General features: G+C 51.0%; 1 protein-coding gene across 2 annotated transcripts in view; it reads right to left on the bottom strand.

The window, feature by feature from the left end:
• Window positions 1-24,863, bottom strand: part of ASTN2 (astrotactin 2) — a 272,947-nt gene that overhangs the window by 10,055 nt on the left and 238,029 nt on the right. For both annotated transcript variants that reach the window (XM_027687651.1, XM_027687653.1), the window contains one exon: window positions 19,988-20,129. In XM_027687651.1, coding sequence (XP_027543452.1) covers window positions 19,988-20,129 — 142 coding nt within the window. The remainder of the gene's footprint in view (window positions 1-19,987; window positions 20,130-24,863) is intronic.

Raw genomic sequence — 24,863 nt, forward strand, 5'->3', positions numbered from 1 at the left:
GTCCTGCTGCCCACCCAGTGTTCAGCAGTGGACAAGGTTCTTCTTGCTCATCAGCATAAGCACAACAAGCAGTAAGAGGACTTAACCTCAGGGTACTGCTGTGAGCTGCTCTCCATCCCCATCCTGGGGTCACCTGCCGAGCCACAGTGGCTGTGTTGTTGTGTTTTCTTTCATAAAAGGGTGAGCAGAGGTTACACATTAGCTCAGGCAGCAAGGCTGGCTCCATTAGCTTCCAGGCAATCAGTGCCAGAGCACTTTCCTTGAAAAACAGCAGACTTTTATCAAAACACAATTGTAATATTCAGCAATTAGTGCCCACTTCACCTATTCCATCGCCAGTGGGGTCAGGAGGATTGGCTGGGTGTTAAAGCACATCCACCCCTCTGGGCGATGCTGAAGGCCTGTGTTAGCCCTTCGACTGAACTCTTCCCCTCTGCACAGCTCACACAGAAACAAAGTCAGCTGCCAAGAGCAAGAGCATCTCTACTGGTCAAGCCTGGGTTAAAAAAACACATATCCACAAACAAGCCCTTCATTTCATTGTTTTTACAGATGATAAAAGAAACAAACCCCCAAAATGTAAATGGAGTCAGAATCAAAGTGATTTTGATCTGATCACAAATTCTTTTTGAGAACAAAACCAATTGCTTTCCCTCACCTGAAACCAGTCCTCTTTCAAGAACCTTAGAGGAAAGTTTTTCATCTCCATTCACTCTGAATGAGATGTTTTGGACTCAGCACCAATAACCCAGCTGTGGTGGAGGCTGGCAGCCTGGCAGTATACAGCCTCTGCACCTCTCCAGCTCCTTCCAGCCAGTGATCTCAGAGGGTTTTAACATTAATTACAGTCCAAAAAGTCACCCAGAAGCACAGCAGTATTAATAGCTCTATTTTATCGATGGTAAACAGAGACATACGGGGTGAAGCATCGTGCCCCGGAGAGGCTCAGTGACATGAACAGTTTGGAAACTCGGGACATGATGGTTTCCAATCTTGTTCTCGAGCCACTTGACCACCCAGCCTCTGCTGCAAAACACTTTTATGGCCAGTTAATGGCACTGTGCAGAGTGCTGGGGTCTAGTTTTGTTCTTTTATTCCCGGAAACAGACAATTAAGAGAAGAGAGTGCAAAGACCTGTGTCTCAGTGCAAAGCCAGCATTCACATCCTGCTGGAAACCTCTGGCAGATGCAGGCGAGGAGCTGCCAGCAGGGACAGGATCAACCTGGGACCCAACAGGGCATGAAGAGGGTGGCTGGGGGGAGGAGGGACCACCACCACACTGGAGAGGTGGGGATGCCTTAAACTGAAGGAGGGCAGATTTAGATTGTGTATTAGGAAGAAATTCTTTACTGTGAGAGTGGTAAGGCCCCAGCACAGGTTGCCCAGAGAGGTTGTGGACTTCTCATCTCTGGAAGTGCTCAGGACCAGGCTGGATGAGGCTTGGAGCAACCTGGTCTAGTAAGTGGCATCCCTGCCCATTGCAGGGGGTTGGAACAAGATGATCTTTAAGGTCCCTTCCAACCCAAACCATCCTGTGATTCTGTGATTCTATGTCTGCAGGACAAAGCAAGGGAAAACCTAAGTGAGCACGTTGAGGGAGGGAGCTACACTGAGAACATGGGGGGCTGGAGTTCAGCCCTGCAGGTCTCCATGGAGATCCTCCTGCCACCCTTACATCTATTACAGCGTTGAGGGCCAAGGACCAAACCAGGCAGCATCCCCACTGATGAGGATGGAGCTGCATTTGAACAGGCCTACCCTGATGATTTGTGAAAAAATGAGGCCAAAGAGTGGTTCTGAGCACTTTGCCCAAGGCAGAGATCTCTGGGGTGAAGTCAAAGCCAGAAACCAAAAGGTCCCAGACCTACACTCAGTGCACAAAACCACGACAGACAACCTGGAATGCCATATGGTAGCTACGATCTGGCAGAGCCTCCCGCATAACCTGGAGGCGATTTGTTTAGCAATAAACTGTCCTCACGACATTTTCTCATCTTCTCCCTGCGCTTTCCAAAGGAGCTCGGGGCTCCCTGCTACTGTCTCGCAGCTGATCCTCTGTTTCACCCATGCCTTCATCACGAAGAGTTGTATTTCCAGAAATAAAAAGATATATTTTACCCAAAGAGGTTACAAAGAGGTCCAAACACATATGTTCTTGGCAGAGATCAGCCCTCCATGCCTGGAAACTCTGCCACCTCTGCAACAAATACAAAGTCCTCTAAAGTAATGCTGCTTAAATGTTTACTACTAAATTCAAACCTATTGGGACCCGAGGGAACTTTCAGAGAGAGATAGAAACCAATTAACATGTGGCCTCATGAAATGTCAACACCTTCCTTGTAGATCCCCCACCCAATGTTGGCTGAAGCCTGAATTTTGTCACTAGGCTCAAGATGCTTTCTGGGGGAGGAAGAGAAAGCAGAGGGGGGAGTTAAAACTTTGGTTCCTGGAACCCAATGATTGTGGAGATTGTCAATTCTGTTTAAACAAATATAAAAAATAGAAAAAAATATGTTTCTATCTCTTCTTAATGCAGAGAAAATAACCCAAAATACAAATTTATAAAGGCATTAAACTGTAAGGCTGAGAATGAAAGCTCAGAACATGTTATTTATTTATAGACAATAACGTCAGCTCATGTTTTTTTAACTCCCTCTCATGATGCTCATGATGGTTGAGTGCTTTACTCATGATCCTTATTTGTGGGAAGGGAGATAAAGACTTCTGCCTCTGACCTTCCTTAGCTTGGCAGCTGATTTCTTTATACCCTACAGAGATACCACAGGCCTTTCTGGTCTGCCTTGTTTGCTCTTTCTGAAGCCTTTGGGCTTGTGCAGCTGCTCAATGAGATGCTGAACCACGAACGGGCTGCCTGGGCTGCAGAGAAAGGGTCTGATAAGGAGTTCAATTAGCACTCCCACAGATGCCAAACCCCCATGCTAATTAACTGGGTGCCTATGAGTAGCTGGCTGCATCCAGAAGCAATGTCAGTGTGGCAAACCCGGGCTGTGCCGTGTAAATGGGGAGCAGGGCAGAGACGCTGCTCCGGAGCCCGGCGTCACACAGAAACACGGTCTCAAGCTTTCCAAAGTGGTGCAACCACAAGATGCTCTTGCCAGTAGGGCTTGGCTTGGGCTTGGCTGGTACGCCTGGGCTTGGCACCTTGCTCCTGCAGCCACGAGACACTCTTGCTGCAAACTCCAGCAGCTCAGCGAGGGCAGACCTGGCCGGCGTCCCACACGCAGCGCGGCGGATTCTCCCTCCCCTGGCAGCGTGGCCACCACCCGTGATGCCAAGCACGAAAACACAAATCCTGGCTTGGCTGAGCTCACACCACCTTGGTGTTACATGCACGTCCTGCCATCACTCCCCGGTTGGTCACGGCTCATCTGTGCCTTGCTCACAGCCCAGGCTCTCCGGGCTCGCACGCACCCAGGGCTGCGCCGCCGAGGCTGCTCCAGCGTGCTGACACACACACATCACACCCTGCCTTGCCAGCCCTTCTTGCTTCCTGTTCCAGCTGAAAAACAATGCAGAGGCCTCCCTTTAAAAGCCCTCAGTGGACCAGCTCTTGGCAATCCCTGCCTCCCTGCTGCCCAGTGATCTCAGCGTGAAGACCGGGCACGAGGGATGCGGGGCCAGGCTGGGGCCCGTGCGTCAGGCACGTGCAGAGCAGAGCTGCCAGGGATGGTGCCACGAACACGCTCACTGGACCCAGCACTGTGCACGTCCTTGTGCTCGTGGGACCTGTGAGCAAACACTGTTCTCTCCCATTCTTTTAGTCTGGGAGAGTCTTCAGCTCCCGGACACCACAGTGAAGGGTTCACTGGAGGCAGCCCGGACACAGGGAGGCTGTGAGGGTGTGTGTGTTTCCTTGTCCTGATACTCACGCATGAGCAGCATCAGACCTTCACCTCAGCATCTCCTGGCAGCTAAAAACATCAATAAATTACACACACAGTTCCCCTAAAAGACTCTTCCTGAGCAGTGGGGGAGCCCAGGGGTGCTGTGGGGTGGAACAGAGTTGTAAGAGTTTCACCCCAGCCACATGCTGTGGGCTGTGCATGGTCCAGGAGCCACTGGGCACCCACCCACCCCTGTCCCCCCACTGTACATGTCCTGCCAAGCCTCCCAGACACTTCCATTGATGGCCACGGAGCAGCAGCAGGGCTCGCCTGCCAGCAGCCGGCTGGGCAAGCACAGAAAGGGGTGTGTGTGTTTAGTGCAAGCATTCCCAATTCAGAAACCATTACAATTTAAAAAGAAATCAAATCAAATAAAAAGCAGCCTGTCCACACAAGCCACAGGAATGCAGCCGAGCTTATTGGCAACTCTGTGATTTGCAATAATTAAGAAAGGTAAATGAGAGCAACCCCCCCCAAGTCTCTGCCACAAATACTGAGCAGACAATGAGCAGGGAGTGGTTTTGGGAAGGAGAGGATTTCTCGGTCTATTTGTTGGGCCCTGGCTTCAGGCTGCTTGCTCATTCCATGCCTATGTCCATGGTGCCAGAGAGTGAGGAAGGCTGGTGCCCTGGCAGGGGACTGACCACACTGCTTCCCTGCCAAAGGCCCTGCTGGAGGCTTGGGATTTGGGCAAAGCTTTACAGGGCAGTGGACACCCTCTGCTGTCTTCCTGGGGCTGGCAGTGTCACAAGCACCACAGCAATCAGGCGCTCCTGTTGGGGCATTTGAAGCCTGGCAGGAATGCAGGCAGGGCTGGGAACAAGGGCTGTGCTGTGACCTCTGGTTGTGCCAGCACAGAGAGGGCAGCTCATGGGGGAAGAGATGCTTCTGAGCAGCTCAGTGACTGCTGCACTCTGGGGAGAGGCACTGAGGGAGGTGACACCAACCTGCTGCCACCACCCAGCAAATTGCTGCTTATGTACTGTACCTCTGCTGCAAGAGGACCAGTGTCTTCTGTTCTGCATTGCCTTTGGTTTTGGCTCTGCCTTTCCACAGTAAGGAAACAGTGAACTGTGAAATCTTGAAAAAAACATGTTTTCAGAAAGCTCTCCTCACAGTTCTACCATCCAAGAAAAGCATCTTTTATAACTGGGCTTCTTTTAACCATCAGTGACAACTGACCTGCTCCCATCAGCGTGGTGGAGGAACAGGTTAGCAGCAACTGGTGCCACGCTGGAGTATTAAAGCTTTGCCATTACACCAATACATGAGGCTGTCAGTAAACTGTTCTAACAATTCACACCTTTTTTTTATTTTTCCAGGCCAACAAATGCTGTGAGACTAATCATTATCCTTCAACAGAAGCCTCCCAACAATACCAGAACACAGTTGTCAGATGGAGGGAAATAAATGTACCTGCCATGACATGCCTCAGGTGTCTGATGCCTTTTGGAAGTGGATAAAACAGTGCCCATCAAATACTGGAGGAGGGAGGCAGGAGGAAGGCACAGGCTGCTCTGCACGGTAAGAATCTGTTTGATCAAGGAGAAGGGCAGAGGAGACTCGATTTCTGAGACAGTGAGGGCAGGTGGAGCTGCTGTGGGACTGGGGACAGGCTTGCACAGATATGGGTCCATCTTTGCTTGCTGGCAACCCTGGGAAAGTCACCCAGGGGTATCCACACTGTAAGGTTACCTGAATTGCTGTCCATGCTTAAAACCACTGACTGGACAGCGTGGTACTTCTCGCAGGAGCTGCCAGGAAGGAGGGCAGGGTCACTTACTGCTGCTGCTTGACAGGGTGCAGTGTGGGACAGTCCTGCTCTGGTGTCCATTCCACCACTGTGCTCAGAGAGGTGTCTCCACACAGTGCTGGGTCAGCACACCGTGCTTCTCCAGATCTCCTGGGCTTGCCCTCTGAGGCTGTGGGGAGCAAACACCCAGAGTGTACAGGGTGTGAGCAGTGGTCCCCCAGTCCCCTCAGCACGTGCGGCAGACGCTGCGCACCTGAGCCGAGCTACAATGCAGGTTCACCCAGCTCTTGCTCCTTAAAGCACTTCATCAACCTCTTTTTTCTTTCAGAACCCTGTCGAACGAGATCCAAAGGATTAAAGGGACAGTAAGAAAGAAATTATTGAAAATCCCAAACATTTCTTGCTACTGCCTGGATCCATTGCATCCCTAGCAGAGAAATCCCTGGCAAGGACATTCACCTTTCCAGCCTCAGCTGTGACATCTCAATTTCCCAAGATTTCCCTCGAAACCCTGTCAATAACCCACCAGAGTAGCAATTCCCAGTACTGCCATGGCTGTGAAAGAAGGCCTTGATACACAGGCCCCAGAGCCTTGCTCCTGAATGATACCTGTGTTGGACGGCCAAGATTCCACTGGGAGCCCCTCTGCCAGCCGGACACCTTGCAAGCAGCAGTGCCAAGACTGCCTTAGGAGAAAACGTGTTTCACTGGAAGTGAGGGGAAAATGCCAGCCAGGCCACGGTTTCATCCAGAAGGTGCAGGAAGGTCATTGCAGCCCTCCTGGCTACTGCATCCCCAGGGTGTCTTCACCACTCTGGGGCTGAGAGCACCAGCAGTGCCCCTGTCCCCCCCTTACCTTTTTACCTGCCTTATGATTCCCCTCCTTTGTCCCCTCTGCTCCTTGCCAGCAGTTGCAGGGTTAGTTAATGACTTCTTCATCCCGCCCGTCCTTTCAGGATAAACTTTACCCCACTCGTGAGGGAAGGGCAGAGCAGGCTTCTCTGGAGAGGGGCTGATGCACTGCATGGAGCTTCTGACAGAGATGGGATGTGGATGAGAGAGCAGCTCCTTGGCGTGGCAGCAGGACAGCACACCCAAAACAGCCGCCCTGACATGTGATAACATTAACACAGTCCATGTTGCAACCCTGGGGCTTTAGCTCCTAGGCACGCTCCAAGGAGGAAGAAGGCTTTTATTAGCTTGGAGATGCCCCAGCAGAACTCTAGGGTGTCCCACAGGGATGGTTCCCAAACCGTGAAGACAGAACGATGGCAGAAAAAGCAGGATCACCATGGAATTACCAGCTTTGGAGAGGATGAATAGAGGATGTTTGAGGTCCATATTTCTTGGCAGTCATGTCCTTGCTTTCGTCCTGCTGGCTGTGAGGATGAAGATTTGCAGATGTGCTTATAAAGGCAATGCATCAAGAACTGGCTCAGTTTTTCACAGTCTTCACTGTCTGTCTCAGGGCTCACGGCAAGGTGTTCCCCCCACTGCTTGGGGAGGCCAGAGAAGGTCCCACGTTACCCAGGATGTGAATTCTAACATCCTTTGGTAGAGTAAAGAACCAGAAGGAGGTGGTAATAAGCCACTGCAGGCTGGTGCTTTTGTCTCCAGTGAAGCAACAGCAGCTCGTTACAGTCTGTGGAGTGCCAGAGTCCCCTTCTGCGGGGACTCACCAGGAGATCCCCAACAAAGCCCTTGGACAAAGGTCACATGAGTTGCCTCTGACTCCCTGTGCTGCTGGAACAATTCCCCCACGCCACAGCTCGGGTTGACGCCCAAGGCTTCCAACTGCAGGGGCCGGTCCCTCTCCAGCTGCAGAGCGCCAGCGAGAGCTGGTGACGGATCAGGCTCTCCTGGACACAGCACGAGCAGGGCTTTCCTCAGGCTCTGCGTCCCACATGTCCCCCAGGTCCTCCCGCAGCCTTCACACAGGCACTGCAATGCCCATCAATCCCCCCAGCTCCCCAGGGCAGGGTATCCCCTGGCAGCAACCACATCCTCTCTCCCTCCTCTGCAACACCTACTGCTCTCCCCATAGGTCTGGGACACCCCAGGGACACCCCTCAGCCACAGATACCCCTTGCATCCTTTGGGAAGGGCCATCAGGAATCACAGGCATAATAAATACCCAGGTCCAGCTCTGCTAAGTTTGTGAGTTTAGGGGTAAGTAATTACTCTGAGGTTTTGTTTGTCTTTGCCCTGATCTGTGGGTGGGTGGATTTCAGCCTCATCTAACAGCGTTAGTCCTGTGTGCCAGGTGGGTATCCCAAGAGTGACACATCCCTTCAGTCCCTTCCTTGGGCAATTCATGGGATGGCTCATGGGATGTCTGCTGTCCTCCTCCATGAAGAGACAGCAGTGCTCGGGGTGGCTGCAGCTGCAGGAGATGAGCAGGCTCTGCTCAGAAGGACAGAGGGAATAAATCAAACTCTTCCTCGAGTTGTGCCAAGGAGAAAGGAGAGACGAGCAAAGCCCTGGACCCCTGCAGAGAGCTCCACAATGGGAATGTTCACAGCTAACCATACCCGCCACTCAACCTACCAACGCTCTGCAGAGCTTGGCCATCGCCGGCCCTGGGGAGAGGGGGGAGAGGAAGGTTGTGACCCTCAGCAAATTGGGAAATGCTTGCCCCTCCCAACCTCATAGTCCCTCTAAACAAGAACCAGACACTCCACAGCTTGCTACCCCTGGAGATCCCCTTGGTAGGGCTTGTTCTCATTCTCCTGGGGGCTTGGCTTCCATCTGGGCTGCTGGTTGAAATCCAGCCCAGGCTGGTAGTGACTTCAAAAGACAGTGTCATCTGAGGAGTAGTGGGTGGTCCATGGCAAGCAAGTCAATGGCTGACTGTTCTTATATAAGCCACCACAATAGGGCCTCCTGCTCGACAGCCTCAGAAGAAAGGCAAAGGGATGCATTGGCCACAGGGAGTGGAGCCTGTCCTCGGCCAGAGGGTGGTCCTGCTGGTGTGGAGAGAGTCACCTTAGTAAATTGGCACAGGAAGGTGGCACTCCTGCAAGCAGAGCTCTTGATCTGTCTCTGTTGTGTTTGTCCCCAGCACTGCTGGCCAGCCCTGGCTTCACCCTCCACAGGAAACTGTGCAAAACAAAGTCCCACAACAATAAGGCACACAGGGGAACGGCTGGGAGGAGGGGGGACCCTCTGCTCCTGCTCTCGCAGCATCCCAGGCACGATCCCAATGTGCCAGACTCTGAGCAAGAGGCATCTGTGCCCTGTGCCCTGTGCCCTGGGGGAGCTCAAGGGCAGCCAACAGGGCCCTGCAACAGTCTCACAGTGTCAGCACAGGGATGGTGGCAGGCAGGGATGCTCTCTGTCAGCCAGCCCTGGCACAAGGGGGCCAGCCAGGTCTGTGGTGCCCATTTCCCACTGCTCCTGTGCCCCAAGGCCCCTGAGGGACAGGAGATTCTCACAGCTCCATCAGGCAGACAGGGAGGGCGAAGGGTAGGATGAGGGGGGGCCCCCGAAACAAATAATAAAAACAAAATCCCAGTAAGCACGTTAGAATTCGTTTGAAGTGCAGAGGAGCTTTCAGGCAGGGTTATGTACATCTCCCAGCCCGGCGTGATTTACACATTCCTCGCAAGCAAAGGAATCTTCCCTGATTTGAAGTAAAACAGATGTTTTGGGGTTTTCTTTCCCCCCTCCCCATCCTCTTTTAATCATTTCTTTATTGAAATGATGGCTACACAGCCAACCAGACCAGAGCCAGAGCGCTGCTACCCCCAGAAGCCAGGACTGGAGACTTGCTATCCTGCACTATGAGAGAGCCCCTCAACATTGCAGTGACTGTTCCTGCGAGCTTCCAGAGGCGTGGAGCCAGCCCTGCCCTCCTGCAAATGCTGCTCCAGAGGCATTGTTCCCTGCAGGTTTCTTGCCTTGATTTTCCCTCTGCGGGGAAGGACTGCAACTCCCAGCAGCTTTTCTTCCTCTGCAGCTACAGCTAACATATGGATTCACCATCCCTGCTCCACCAGCCCAGATCCAGGAGACCTTTTAACTTCCACCAGTAGTCTAGGAGATGTGCCTGATGGTGGAACTTGCCCTTGCTCTCACACCTTAGCATCACATCTCCTCCTGGCTGTGCTCTATCCCAGCAGTGTGGATTGGGAGGGGCAGCCTGGCCCATGCCCAGGGACTGGCAGCAGCAGCGCTGCTCACACACCCCAGATGAAACAACCCATCACAGGGAGTGCTGTTGGGTAGGCTGGAGCTGGGATATCTCTTGATTTAAGCACTATGTGATCTCAGCCAAGTTATTTTGCCCCTATTTTTGTCCCATGTTTTTCACCCTGGAAAATCATTTGAGGAAGGAGCATCCATTTCCCAGGGGGACACAGAGCACCGAGCGCAGTGGGGCTCCTGAGTGCTGGTTGATGCTGCAAACTACCAGCATAGCCATGCCCTTGAGTTTACACTCAGAACAATAACTCATGGCCAGTAGCAACTCCATCCAGCTCCCCCCATCTTTCTTTTCTTTCTCTTTTTTTTTTTTCTTTTAAACTCTGTTGTTATTTCTCAGTACTTCGTTGGTGGCAGGGTGGGAAGGTTTTTTGTAACACATTCACGTACCAGTGGGACTCACTCCCATTCCCGTCTGGTACAAGAGATTGCACAAGAGAGAGAAACAAACGGGGATGAGGAAATGCGTGTTTATGAGAGAGGCAGCGCTGTCATCGTGAGCAAGGGACCCCCCGCAACAGAGCCGGCCTGGGAGCCAGTGGAGAGTTTCCATTCTCTCCTAACACTCCATTCATGCCTCGTTTCATACCTCCCTGGAGGCTCCATGACTGGCCAAGGTCCCAGAGCACCGTGCGGGACTGACACCGCCGCCGCCTTCCGCGATATTTGTTGTTGGGTGGAAAGAGGGAGATGTTGTTGTCTCATAAAAATAATGAATTGGGAAAGAGCGGCAGCCTTTGCCATTGCATGTGCTCCTTGTTTTCCTCCTGCGGTGAGGGAGCGGATTCATCACCCAGCGCCCTTCCAGCACCTTGTCTGCTGCCCATCCTGGCAGGGCTCTTCACTAACACCCTCCAGGGAGGCTCACATGGACCTTCCCGCTCGATGTGCTGCCGTGAGCATCCTCCTGACCCGATCAGGAACCCTCCGTATAATCCAAACCACATTGCTGCCTGATCGGATACAGTCACCGGTAAATAACCTTGACTGCAGCAGTCTGGAAGAACCAGGGATCCTATATCACCCCTATTAATGATTTAGGATCCTACATTGTTCACAGATGACACAGAGAGGGTTTCATCCCTTGCTACTCCCCACCCAGCCACCTTCTCCAGGACAGTCCCTGCCCCTACTTAACTTCAAGTTAAAGTCACCTGGGTGACAATTTCCCCTGCCCGACACAAGGAACGGCAATGGCTGATTCCTTCACTCCCTTATGCACTCTTTGCTCCCAGCAATAGGGCTGGGGTTCCCCCACAAACAGGTGGGGTATTAATAAAACCAAAAGTAATCACCCAGGCACATACTACAACCCACTTGGGTCCCACTCCCGCCTGCTCCTGCAAGCCCCCTGCCTCTCCCCCCGCTTTCTCCACACACCTCAATTTCATTATCTCTGATCTGGAGCTGCCTATTACATGCTTTTTGCCAACATAAATATTTAATCCCGGTGCATTGCACGGAAAGGTCCTTGTGGAGTTAATACTTCAACTCATGTTTTCACTTGGAAAACAATTCAGCGTATGGCAGGGCAGCAGGTACGAGCCAGGGACAGAGCAAGAGCTCAGGAGCTGTGTGTGGGGTGATGCAGGTGGGCTTCATTCCATGGGGTGGGCTTCATTCCACGGGGTGGGCTTCACTGGGGCACCTCTGCTGGAGCAGCAATCAGGTGGGTTTGGATAGGCAGTGGAAGAGCCACAGGGGTGTCACTGCAAGCTGCTGCTTGGGGAGCCTGCTATTGGTCACTGCCAAGGGGGACTCGAGGAGCAGCACTTCGCTGGGCTTCAGGAGTATTTAGGATACCTTGTATCTCTGTTCTCTGGGTTACAACGATGTGGAAAGCCCAGAGTAAAGGGTTTGGTTGACCTGCCAGGGTAGGACTAAGCAGCCACATGATCCCACGCTGCTCCATGCGGGCACAGCTACAGGTGTCCTCGCCAAACATCTCCAAATACACCCGCACACCCAGAGGCTACTGAGAGCAGGATCTGGCCATGATTTTACCTATGGGCCATGGAGTAAGGGTTATGGGATGGTTGGTGGGTTATGGGGCTATTGGGTAGCTCTAAGGTACCAGCTGTGGTATGGGACAGACCCTGAGCAAAGTGAGATGTCCCAGCCCCCAGATCCAAAGCCATAAACAGCATTGACAGGAATTTATGGCAATCTCCACCCATACATCTCCATGCACTCAGGAGGGCAGCACCCACAGGGATGCAGCACCACAAAACAAATTTACAACGCCCCAAAACCAGAGAGGAGAAGCTCAAGAGGCAGAGAGGGCAGAGAGGGTGAGCCTGGCAGTGCTGATGCTCCCCAGAGGCAGCCTGTTGCTCAGGTAAAAACATCAGCCCGTGGCAGTGCTGCAAAGTTTGGATTTATAGGATTGCCCAGGTTCCCTCCAGTCCCCTCCATACTACCTTGATGGCAGGGAACAAGGACTGTTGGGCAGGCAGGACAGAGGGTGGGCATGAGGCAGAGCCCTTGTTTCTGCCTAGGTCTACTTTCTGAGCATAAAGTAGGGAGAGTCTCATTAGTGCAACTCTTGGACATTATCCCAGTCTTGTTCTGGGACATCCAGGCTCACAATTAAGGAAGAAGACACTGTTATCAAGAGAGCAGCTTCCACTGGAGAACAGGCTGCCCAAGCCAGGGATCCTTGCCTGTGCAGGATGGATCCTCCTGCAAGAAGGGAGGTGCAATGTAGGACCAAGAATACAATTTGTGGCAGCCGAAATGGCTTGAAATCCCCTCCCTTGCATTAGTGGTGACATGTCAAGGGGCACTGAGGAAGTGTTTTGATCTGAGGTGCTTTGTCTGAGAGGTTCCCCCAGCAGCCTGGGGGGGGTCTCCCCAGCATCCCCTGCCTCAGCACTGGGGTGTGCAGAGCCTCCTGTGTGCAGGATACATCCCCCCACTCCCTGTCACAGGCAGGCTGGGAGACTGGGATGTTGCAATGACGAAAACCAGAGAGAAAGAAAACATGTAAGTATCCCAGCCTGGTGGCAAGGCCTTCTGTTTGGGGTTGTGCAATGAGATTAAGATCTAATGCCATTCCCACAGCTGCAGGGTGGTTGGAGATGCTCAGAAGGAAGGAGAAAATGCTCTAGACCTAGCTCAGGTTGCTGCTGCCATGAGCTGCCCTGCAGTTTCCCTGGCAGAAATCAGGAGGAAAATATATGGAAGACAAGCAACAGACTCTGATTCAGGGGTATGACAGCCCAGAGCTGTGACAAGGCACACCCAAGCCCACCTCACTGAGCTGGCTGGCTGCCCAGGTGTTTGGAAAAGCAGGTCCCAGTGACCTAGTCTTGAGCTCCCTGGGTCAGGGCTCCCTTCACACCCCTTCCTGCCAGGGCAGAAAGTCTCCACACCCAGCTCCATCAGCTCATCCTGCGAAAACAGGATCCCACCGACCCCTCCATCCACCACCCCCTGAACAAGCAGCAACGCTCAGACCCTACTTCTCTTTTTTTTTTTTTTCAGAAACATTTAAATCATGACATAAGCTTTGGCTGCGAGGGTTTTCAGTGAAAGCCAGGGTATTTTCTTTCCCCTTCTCATAACAGAAACCATATTGCTCTATAATCAAATTTATCTCATTCCTGACGAGGGAAGTGAGTGTGTGTGTGTGTGAGGTGACCAGGAGCAACGAGGGAACGTGTGCTGGGAGCAATTGCTCTGAAGCTACTCCAAGGAAATATCCGTGGCAGTACGAGGTGGCATGAGATTGGGGTGGCCAAGCAGAAATCAAGTGGGCCATAGCTGAGCAGGGAACATCACCCAAGGCGATTCTCACTTGCCACATGGATGCCACCTCTGCAACCCAGCAGCTTTCTCTCCCATTTTACTATGGATCTCCTTACTGTACTGGAAACTCAGCAAAGGGTGTAGCTCAGTTTTTTACAGGTGAGAAAACTTTGGGAAGAATCAGCTACTTTGAGGTTACTTTTTTGAGGTCTCTGTTTTACTCTGGTGCAAACTCAGCTGAAGCCAACGGAAGCAGTGACTTTGCCAGTGGGGCTTGAGGATTATGCTTCCAAAATGGAGGCTTCTGAATTCACTGGCTACTTTTGCAAACATGGGTCTTGCAGCAGGGACTATCTAAGCACAGACATAACTCGAGACATGCAATGCCTCTGTGACCCTATGAAGTTGAGGTCTCAGGGAATAACAACTCCCATCAGCTGGATGGGGTCTGGGCCAGACCCCGCAATCAGAGACAGGATCAGCAGGGAAAAGCCCAGATGCACCAAGTATCCTCCAACTAAGAAAATACAAGCAAACTGCTTTTGCAGGGGGGAAACAATCCCAAAACCAAAGGAATAAATTAAAGGCTGTTTAACCCAAGGAATAAATTAAAGGCCATTTGAGAACTACTAGAAAGCAGCCGAGTTCAGCAACCACCAGGACAGGGGCTCCATTGCCTGTACAGCTCCTCTGTGACAAACTCTCTGCAGAAACTCCCTGTTTCCCTGGGAAACAGCCATGGCCCGTGGCCCTGAGGGGGAGAAGAGGTAGCAGAGCTGGAGAGGTCACTGTGTGCTGATAAACTCTAGTTTGGCACAACCAGGAGGTTGGTGCTTACTGATGTAATGTTCTGCGCAACTCAGAGATTAAAAGAGATTTATTTTTTTTTAAATACACACACACACACAAAAAAAACCAACAAAGTGTTCTCCTGGAGACAAGGCTGGTGAAGGATTCTGTGTCCTGTTGTTGTTACAAGAAAAGGATGGACTGGGATGTGCTGCAGGTGTCCTTTGGAAAAATGAAACCAAAAGAAGTTTAACTAGTTTTATGGACTTGCAGCCATATGTGAGAGAAATGCACCTTGCTGGGCTGAGCTGGGGCAGATCTTTAGGTCATGGCATCCTAACTTTGCTCTAGAGAGTGACTGAAAGGATGGACAGTTAGGATTAGCTTGTGACTTATCCTTTTATTTGTGTAAGCATCACTGCCAAATGTCTCCAGCATTTGGAACGTGGGGTCCCATCCAGAGCAGAGTAAATGGCAAAGTTGGGAAGAGCCCCCAGATTTAACCAGCCACGAAAAAAGCATGGATGTCTTCTCTGTGGCCTTTAGATGTGTACCCTCCTAATGTTGTGAACTTCAGCAGGAGTCCAGCCTGCATCCATGTGTGAGACTTCATTAATATCAGTGCACAGACAGAGATTATCTCCTGCTGAGCCCCTGACCTCCCTGTATGGACCATCTTTCATGGGACCAATCCCCCTCCACGGCAGTGATCCACACACAGCCCAGATGAGCCCAGACAGCTCCTTGCTGGACTCACTTCAGCAAAAACAACCACACACCCAAGCCAGCACTTGAGCAGCCTGGTTCTGACACAGCCCTGAACTGCTGAGGAAGGACGAGCCTGTGATTGGAGCACAGGCCTGGGATTTAATAAACACTTGTTCAACTCCTGACTTGCCGTGTTTGAGCTTCCGCAAGCCAGGAATGCCTGAGGAGAAACTCCAGCCTTACACTGCTCGGCTTTGGGAAGCTGGAGAGCATGAGGAATAGGAGAGGTGGATTCAATGAAGCAGCACAGCTCCTGTGCACACAGGGGACTCGGCCAAGGGCTGGAACAGATGTGTTTTAACCCATGCCACTGAGCTATTTGGGATCTGCCTCCAATTGCTCCAGCGCTCATTCACGTCTTCCTGACAAGAGACCAACAATAACAATTAGTATCATATAAGGAGCAGCAGACTGCTGCCAGCATTAACACACTCTTGAGCACCAAGGGTTTCCATTCCACTTTTTATCCCAGCTGAGTGACAAGGCAGAGGTCACTCAGCATTAATCAGCCTTGCTCCGGGCCAGCTCCTCCAGCACATTCAGATCGTGGAATTGTAGTCACTGCCTCTCTGTGCTATCATGGGTTCTCCCAATTCCACACCTTTTCCTGTTTCTTTAAGCTCACCAAAAAAAGGATGTTCAGTGTTATCCAGCCTACGATGACAGAGGCTGAGCCTGGTCACACTGGCAATGGCCTCCAGACCCTACAGAGGATGACTCTGGCTGAGCAGGATCTGGTTGGTTTTGGCTGCAGACAGGAGCCCTTGTGTGGTCATTCTCAGGTCTGACTGAATCCCCTTCCATCCTACAGCAGTCCCGGATCTCCATCCCCTAGGAAAGGGTTTACACTTTTCCAACACCCCTGAAACGTGCTCTCCCAGAGCCTTTGGGCTGGTTCAGGATCACCCTGGGAAAACCCCATCTGAGCCAGCAAAGGGAATGTAAAGTCGAGGCTCCTTCTCAGCACATGAACACACTCCAAGGAAAGGCTCTGGAAGGAATCCTGATGACTTCCATATTATTTCCAGTAAATTTTGCGCTGATTCTTGGCACAAACACTGGAAATGAATAGGCTAGGTCAGGAATGTAAATAAAGTGAAACACTGGGATTTAATCTAATCTATAATTATAGTATCTGTGGCGCAGGGAAGAGGTTGGTGTGTTTGCACTGCAGCTCCATTGAGGAGCTGGAGGGGGTTTTTACTTCCCTTTCCAAAATTTCCCTCTTTGGCTGAGGGATACTTGGTACCTCCCCAAGTATCTGAAATGAACGTGCTGGGCTGGCAGAGCTGCTTTCAGCAGCTGAGCAGGTACAGCTCAGGGATGAGGCATCCCCAGGCACTCCTCAAGCGACGGGGCGAGGAGCCGGGATGGACGAGCTGGGCTGAAGGCTCACGGAGGCTGTCGATGCACAAGGGAAGCTCCTGTCTCCTCAGTGAAGAGATCAGACGGGTTTGTGGGATGCTCAGTCCTCCAGGCTGAGTCTGACCTTTGAGAAAAGCCAGTGCCCTTTTTCTTGACTGGTGTTTGGTGCTTGCTCCATCACAAGAGCCTGTCACAGCATGGTGCTCCCAGGCTCCCAAAGCATCAGTCTGAGTGGCATTGGCTGCTGGCTGGGCTGGCTGGCCCATGCCAGGTGAGCACTAAAGAGACACACAGACATCTCTACCTCTGCCCTCTTCACCCCAATCCTCTTCCAGATCCACCTGGGAGGAAGCTTGACAGACTGCTCTGGTCTAGCCGCCCTCAGGGGAGAGCAATCCCTTCTCCTGTGATGCATTTCGCAGGAATATAAGACTTTTACTTTTTAAGAACTTCAACTAAACTTGACAGACTTCAAGGACCATCCTCATTATCCCTGTGTGCGTGCACATGAGTTCATTCCCATAACTGCAGCATGGATCCCCATGGATGGGCATCCATGTGTGACAGACCGTCAGGAGTGTCCATACGTGTACACAACCCTGTGGAGCACATGTGTCTTTGTTGACACAACCTACTTTTCCTTGGAAAACCCTCTGTGCAGGGACAGAGCGTCTCAACTCCAATGTGCTACAGGCAAGGGGAAGAAAAGGGTTGACAGGCAACATATTTTCGTCAGACTGAAATTACAAAGGACAAAGAAATTAGTTCTCCTTTTATTCGTTTATGTTTTGGAATTACAGAAGTCTCAAAAGCGGAGGAATCAATCAAACTCTGTTTATTTGTTTGCTTGTAGAGCATTTTTGGGGATTGTTTTCATACTGCAGCCCAGCTTTGATCTCAGGCTGGGAATACTCCAAACAAATGGTCCACAGCAGAATGTAATTGCTGTAGGTACCACAGAAGAAAAGGGACGGGATGTCCGACGCATTTACAGAGCAGAAGAGACTTCTATGATCTCACATGATTGGTTTACTGGATACCCTCAGACTACTTCACAAGCAAATCACTTGTTTTTGAAGAGCTCTGATGCTGCAGGCTGTGTGCTCACCTCACAGCCTAGAGAACAGCACAGGGCCCTGCGAGTGGCTATAATCAGGATTATACCCAGCCCGGAGCCTTCCAAGATAGCTATTTTTCCACAGAAACAAATGAAACAAGCAGAAGAAATTCAATTTAAGAAATGACCCCGTGCCCGTGTTTGTGTTGTTGTTCCGTCTGTGCGGGCGCAGAGCAGCATCAGCCTCACATTTCACTGCTCTGGCTTTCCTCACGCTGTGTTGCAACCGTGTGGACATCTGAGCAGAGGAATATTTAATGTGGGTGCCTGTGTATCTGAGAATGCTCAGTAAACATGTGCTGGTTGGGTCCCAGGTGGGAGCAAACGTGTGTGTGTGTTGGATATGGGAACACCCACGGCACACATGCAAACGTGGGGCAGGGGGTTATCTGTCCACGCTGCTGTGCTGGGGCAGCAGCAGGCACTGAGCAGGGTGGGCTGTAGTGTGCCTACACACACTCACTTTGGATGCCCAGGAGTGTGGGTCCAAGCCCCAGAGGTGCCAACATGGACATGTGTCCATCCATGTGCACACAGCCCTGGGAACGGCGTGACAAGCCCTGCTGAGCATTAGCTGTGGGACAGAGCCAACACTGTGCATCACTCCAGGGCCTGTCCCCATAGAGGATGGGGTCCAAAGCTCCCTGGTGCCAGGGGACTGCTGCCTGCTGGCTGCCTGCAGCCACAGCTCCCCACAAAAGCTACTGTCCCTTGCCCAGAGGGACCCACAGAGCAGCAGCTGCCCACAGCCACCCCCAGGACACGGGGCATTGCCTGCTGACCCCCTCCATGGCAATGTGCCTCACCACTGGGAAGCAGAAGCCTGGCTTTGACCACAGGGATGACAAAACCCTGGACAAAGCCCTCTGCCTTCCACCCAAGGCTCTCCCAGCCCTTTGCAGACACCAGGAATTAGATCACAGAGCCCCTCAAGCGACGGGTGAGCGCAATTATCCCCGCCCGGCAGATGGGGAAGATGATTTGGCAGCCCAGGCTGCCCAAGAGCCAGACCTGCTGGCTCCCAGCTCAGTGTGTTCACTGTGGCAGCAGCTTCCATCAAACCCAGTGGCTCTTCCCTCTCCCAGTGCCCCTGGCAGCCGGGAGCAGACCGACTGAGAGCTCACAACCGGCCGGTTTTATGGGCGTCGGGTTATTAACGAGCTCTGCGGTCTCTCCAGCCTCTCCCTGGCACCTTTTCAGAGCAGCCCCGGCTCCCAGAGATATTAATAATTATATTTATGCATTATAGATATTTAACAAGAGAGCGTTTGAAATTGTTAAATGGCGAGAGGTATCACTTGGAGGCCGCTCCTGGAGACAGCCCTGCTCCAGGGATGCGCAATAAAGGCTTCGGAGGCTGTCAACATACTTAACTGGGGGTGGTGGAGGGGGAGGCAAAGGGAAAGTATTAATCAAGGTCTTAAAAAGTTCTCGCTGACAGACTATTTGCCAGCTCTTGCTTTAAATGCTTTTGTGGTCCCATAAAAAGTTTCATTACTCACTACAAAATGTGTTTTAATTATTACAGTCACTCTGACATTAAGCCCTGGGTGTTTCTCTCTTGCTTACTCTCTCTCCTCTGTCTCCTTGCCTTTTTTCTCTATTTTTCCTCTCTTACTGGTCTGACTCCTGATGTCTCTCTCAAGAAAGAGGATGCCCTGGCTAACGAGCCAGGATGGAAAGCCCAAATCCCTTCCAAACAACACTGAAGAAGAAATTAAAATTCAGATCCTGACATTTTCCCTTTGCTTTGGAAACTAATTACTCCACAGGATTGAAACAGAAAATCCAATCCCATGTGCTCAAAGAATATCTCAGAAGAGTCAAGTGTACAAGAGCATCAGCACGGGCATGACCAGCCATACCTGCCAAAATAACTGGGTGGTGGGCAGAGGGATTTGGTCTCTAGTCTGCTGTATGTGCTCTATTAATAGGAACAGCAACTTAAATAAGCACCTATCACACTTTTGACATCTATTTCAACCCACCAGGCACTCAGCAACTTGCTCCAATCTGACCCCATCAGCTCAGTTCATCCAGGAGAGACAAACCTGCCCACGAGGCATGGACCTGGAAGCCTGGAATACTGAAACTGGGAGTTATTCTGGAGTCTCCCAATGACTCCCAGTGCCTCCAGCTCCATATTGGCAGACACTGGTTTTCCATTTCACTAGCTGAGTGCAACACCCAAAGCAACAGGAAGAGTCTCAATATTTTCCCAGTGTCTGGTGCGCACAAATTAGACACAGTGCTGACCAAAAAGGTCAATAAAAATTAAATAACAGCACTGGAGATCCCTCTTTGCCCCCAGCACCTCCCCACACGCCTCTCCTTACTTGTACAGACCATCTGGTTCCAGGCACTTGAAAATGACTGAATAGATGCTGGTTTCAGGGACGTCTCCGTGGCTCCGACCCGCTGCCACACAGGACGTTGCGAGGCCAGAAAGCAAATCATCCGCAAAGCTCAAGGATTCTCCTGGAGGGCAAAGAGATGAGCAAGACCAAAACGTCAGTTACAGGTGCAAAATTACTGCTGACCATTTAAAAATCGCTGTAGGAACATCTCTACATGGCACAGGCAGCCAACAGACTCTTAGCTGGCTGTGGCCATGGAATGCCCCAAGTCTATAAGGACAATGCCACCTAGGGACAAAGCAAGAAGGAGACACGCTTGGGCCATGAGCTGTAGCAGGGACCCACTGCAGGAACTGGGGCCAGGGCCAAGTCACTGTTTGGACAGCAATGGGTGCACTCACAGCACACAGAGAGAACCTGTGGACTCGCCGCAGACACTGCAGGCAGGATCATCATCCAAGGATGAGCTTCAGGGACCCAGAAGAGGGTCCTGCCCTTGCTGCATGTTCAGCTCTTAAACGGGGCATGGTCTTTTCCAAAAACCACCTGCCTCAACAAAATGTGTTTCTGCTATCTCAGATTAGCAGGAAAAGAGACATTTTTAGAGCTGGGATGGAATTGTTCTCGATGTGCTGGATTTTATTTTTTTTAATTCAATGACAGTCAGTAGCTTTGCACTCCCTTTCTTGTGCACTCTGCCAGCTCCTGGAGCTCTGACTGGAGCTCCTTCAGCTGTGCTGAAGAACACTTGGTTCTTTATAAGCATTCGAAGAAACCTGCTAATTAAAAATACTGAAAAAACCCTTTCTTTTTGCTCTTCTGGTTTATAAAGCTTATTAAACACTTAGATCATGACACAGCTGAAACTGAAAACGCTCCATTTATTAAGCTTTTTGGGCATGACTATCCACTGCTGTGCAACCTGTCTCCTCACAGTGGGCAGGCTGTCTATCGGTTAGAGCTCACTGCCTTTAATTCCCATTTCACACCGGTGTAACTGAAAGCCCAAGGTACCATGGAGTGAAAAAAGACAGAGCAGCTGCCCTGGTTGTGCTGCCCCCATTCCCAGTGATGGGAATCAGAGAAAGGGCTGCTGCAGCTGATAGAGTTGTGCTGCTGTAAGCAAATCTGGGCCCAGATTGCTGTGCCGGGTACCTTGTGCGTGTGTAAATGTCAAGACATTGCAGCAGAGGGAGGAGGAGAATTTCCTTCTCAGCACTTTATTTTACTAAAAGCAAAAGTGACTGAGGACTTTTGAAACATAGCAAGAGTCCAGGTTCTCGGTATAGACCATAAAGAACAACCTAGTGGTATAACCAGCTCAGAATGTTCCACTGTGAGGCTGGATTAGCCAGGTAGAATAAAAAATCCCCTTGTCCCCAGCCCCCCAAACCGCATTTGCGTCTTGTCTCAAAATACACAACTTGGTAACAAATGTCCCCCTTGGCTAGAGAAAAGAGCAGCAATAAATTCTTTTCCTCCCCGAAGGAATCCAAGCCTTAATTATTCATTTTAATGCTCCCAGCACGACTTGTTCTTTCCAAACTTTTTCAGGCAGCTCTGTCACTGGTCTCTGCAGCTCAACCCAGCTCCCGGCCCCAGGTCCGCAGCAAATCCCAAGTCAACTCCATGGGCAGGTTGGGTTGGCAGCAGTAAAATCACTGCTTGGAAGTCATGAGTGCTGCCCGGCCTTGAGCAAGTCCCTCAGCTCTGGGTTTATGGTTTAAGCAAACAAACAAAGCCCTGTTGCTCATTTCCAACTTTCATGTCCATCCCTTTTCCTATGGCGCTGGGCTGGATTGGGGAACTCCCTGTCACCAGGAGTCATTGAGAACAGACACTGCCGTGACTTACAAACCTGATGAATCACAAAGAAGGAGGAACAGAATGTGTTGTTGAAGTAGAGCAAGAGGTTTTAAGGCTTTTCAGACTTCAAGCAACCTCCCTTCTGACCAGGAAGAACCTTCACAGGGGGACAGATCATCCTGCTGTGGGATCTCATGCCTTCCTCCAGAGCATTCTGAGTCGGGAAGCAGCTGCTGAGCGGTAGGAAAGAAAAGAGCTGGGCAGAGAGACTGCGATGAGAGCTGGGCAAGACCGAGGGGAGATTTGGACTGGGCAGTCCCCAGGTAGGAGCATCAGCCAGGACATCTGTGCCAGGGAGCACAAGAGATGGGATGGGCTGAGGGTGGAACCAGACTTGCAGGAGACTGGAAATGAGATGGAAAATGTCATGTGCAACCACTGAATCAAAGTGTGTATTAAGGCCAGGTTGGGCTGGGCTTGGAGCAACCTGGATTAGTGGAAGGTGTCCCTGCCCATGTCAGGGGAGTTAGAACGATATGATCTTTAAGGTCCCTTCCAATACAAACCATTCTGTGATTAAAATTGCACAGCTAACTCTCTTTAAGGCAGGCACTAAGTGCTCTGAGTGCTCATCTCCCGTGGTCTTTCCAAGTAGTTTTGAGGGAACAGGCTGGCCGTGAGCACTGCCCTGACACACAGCAGCAGCTGCCTCCCATGGTGGTCTGGTTTGCCAGGGATCAGACCTGCCCAGGTGTGGAGTGCATTTCTGTCCCTTTGCATGGGAGGAAATGAAGCTCTCAGGGTCTGCCAGCAGTGTCTCAACTTGGGTTGAGCCAAACCCTTCCAATAAAACCCACAAAGCAAGAGGGTGCTTTGTGCTCAGTCCTGAGCCTCTGGAGAACTCTCCCCTCTCATTGGCCCTGCTATAATAAAACAAAAGTAAAAAGGTGGTTATGAAAACAGCAAAACAGATACAAAAGTGCTGAAACCTCAGCCCCAAGTCTGGGAGTTTTTCTGCACCTGTATAAGGAGCAGTGAGATTGTTGGTGGTGCCAGACTGCACAGACCACGGAGCAAAGACGGGGAAGGGACACCCCAGGGACAAGCCAACTACCCAGAGCTGTCAATCTGCAGCCAATGCAGGGACCTGCCATCCTGAGCTCTCCCCATGGCAAAGCAGAGCACACAGTGACTGTATTTGTTCATCTCACACAAGAGAACTCAGTCTGTTCAGTGCACAGTGCACTGAGAGCAGCTGGAATGAAATTTCCTAAGCCTTCCCTAGGAGCAGAAAACAAGTTGTTCTCTAGATTTAGACTGGGACCTTGTCAGTGGAAGGGAACTAAGGCAACAGCTGCTTTTGCTGGAATGGTGAGAGGATAATCATAGAATGGTTGAGTAGGAAGGGACCTTAAAGCTCATCACATTCCACCCCCTCTGCCATGGGCAGGGACACCTTCCACTAGACCAGATTGCTCCAAGCCCCGTCCAACCTGGCCTTGGACACTTGGACCACTTGGCCCACATGACTGACCACTAACATTGCCCTGCCAAGGAAAAGTGATCTTGAGATGTTGTAGCAGTAGAGGAACACTGGCACAACTGCATGAGGCCATAGTGAGAGCTCAGTGCAGTGTTGCTCCATTGTGCTTAAGACCAAGGCACAGGGAAAGCAGAAGAGAAATCTTCCCAGGGAAAGAACAAAAAAGCTCAAATTTACCACACAAGCAGGACAAAAAGGCCAAACAGAGACACACATCTGTGAATACATCAAAAGAGCAGGTAATCAGATGGAAAAGAAACAGTTAGGCTAATGGGCAGTAATGGCAAGAGGAAGCAAATTTGATATGAATAAATAGTCTACTCCTGAGAAGGGCAAATAACCCAACTATCTTTTAAGAAGGAGCTTGATCACTTTATAAAAGGGATTATATGGATAAGTAGCTTGTGATGGAAAGCAAAGGGGCTTCTCTTTCCCGTCTGGACTTGTGTTCTCACACACCCCGCCAGCAAATATAAAGAAGGATTTCAGCCTCCCAGAGCAGCCCTGAAGCACAAACCTTCTAGATTGCCATAGTATCTCTGCTCACGTTATTAAATTTCAGAAAGAATCCAAAGGTTCTCTGCAGAGTAAATGATAGCTAAGTAGATCATCTCTGTGGAGTAGGAGATATTTTATTGACCAGACAGCCATCTGTGTCCTTCATTAATAGTAATAAATAATTGATGTCACGCTAAATAAAGCAATAAGCTGTTACAGATATCAAGGACAAATGACTGGCTCCTCTGAGGATGCCTCACCTGTGTTCACTTCTCAGCAGTAAAAAAAACAGAGCAAAGCTCAACATCACTATGGAAAGTGCTGTGCACAGAGCAAAAGATGCTACTTGCTGCACACCGATTATGGGTTATGGGCCAGTTGTGCTCAGCAATGGGATGCTGACACTCCTAACTACAAGGAGTTAACATCCCTGCAGGACTTTTTTCCCCCTCATTTCCACACTCCTGCCTTCCCAGGACTGGTCTGCCCCAAACCACCCAATTCCCCAGGCAGCTTTTGAAAATCAATCTCTGCTCTACTAATGGCTGCTGGGAACATGCAGCTCCCTCCAGGTGGCATTTTCCTTCTCTCTCTAGTGCAACTCCTTGCTACTGCCTCGTCCTAATCCACAGACACAGCTGTGGAGTTTGGAAAAATCTTCTCTTTTTGGTTTTCTAAATGTCTCATATGCTGACTCTGGTGGTGTGGCTCTCCCTAAAACAGAGGGAAATAACAGCACACTTGGAGCTTGCAGAAGGGTCAGCCCCATTTTGGGAAGCTTTGCAAACTTCTCCTGGCCACACCAGCTCTGACCAGGGGTCAACCCACCGGTGACACTCCGGGATAGCCACCTTGGATCTCAACTCCAAAGGAGGAGGAGGAGGACACCCCTGGCTCAGCTGCCTGTCTGCAAGGCTGAGCTGGCAACCTGCTCTCGAGCGAGGCACATTTCTCGTGGCAGGAGGCTCAGACGGGCAGGAACGGGGACTGAGGAATGGAAATGGATGG

Source organism: Neopelma chrysocephalum, unplaced genomic scaffold, assembly GCF_003984885.1.
Source record: "Neopelma chrysocephalum unplaced genomic scaffold, ASM398488v2 Primary Assembly neopelma1_74, whole genome shotgun sequence".
In the NCBI taxonomy this organism is placed as follows: domain Eukaryota; kingdom Metazoa; phylum Chordata; class Aves; order Passeriformes; family Pipridae; genus Neopelma; species Neopelma chrysocephalum.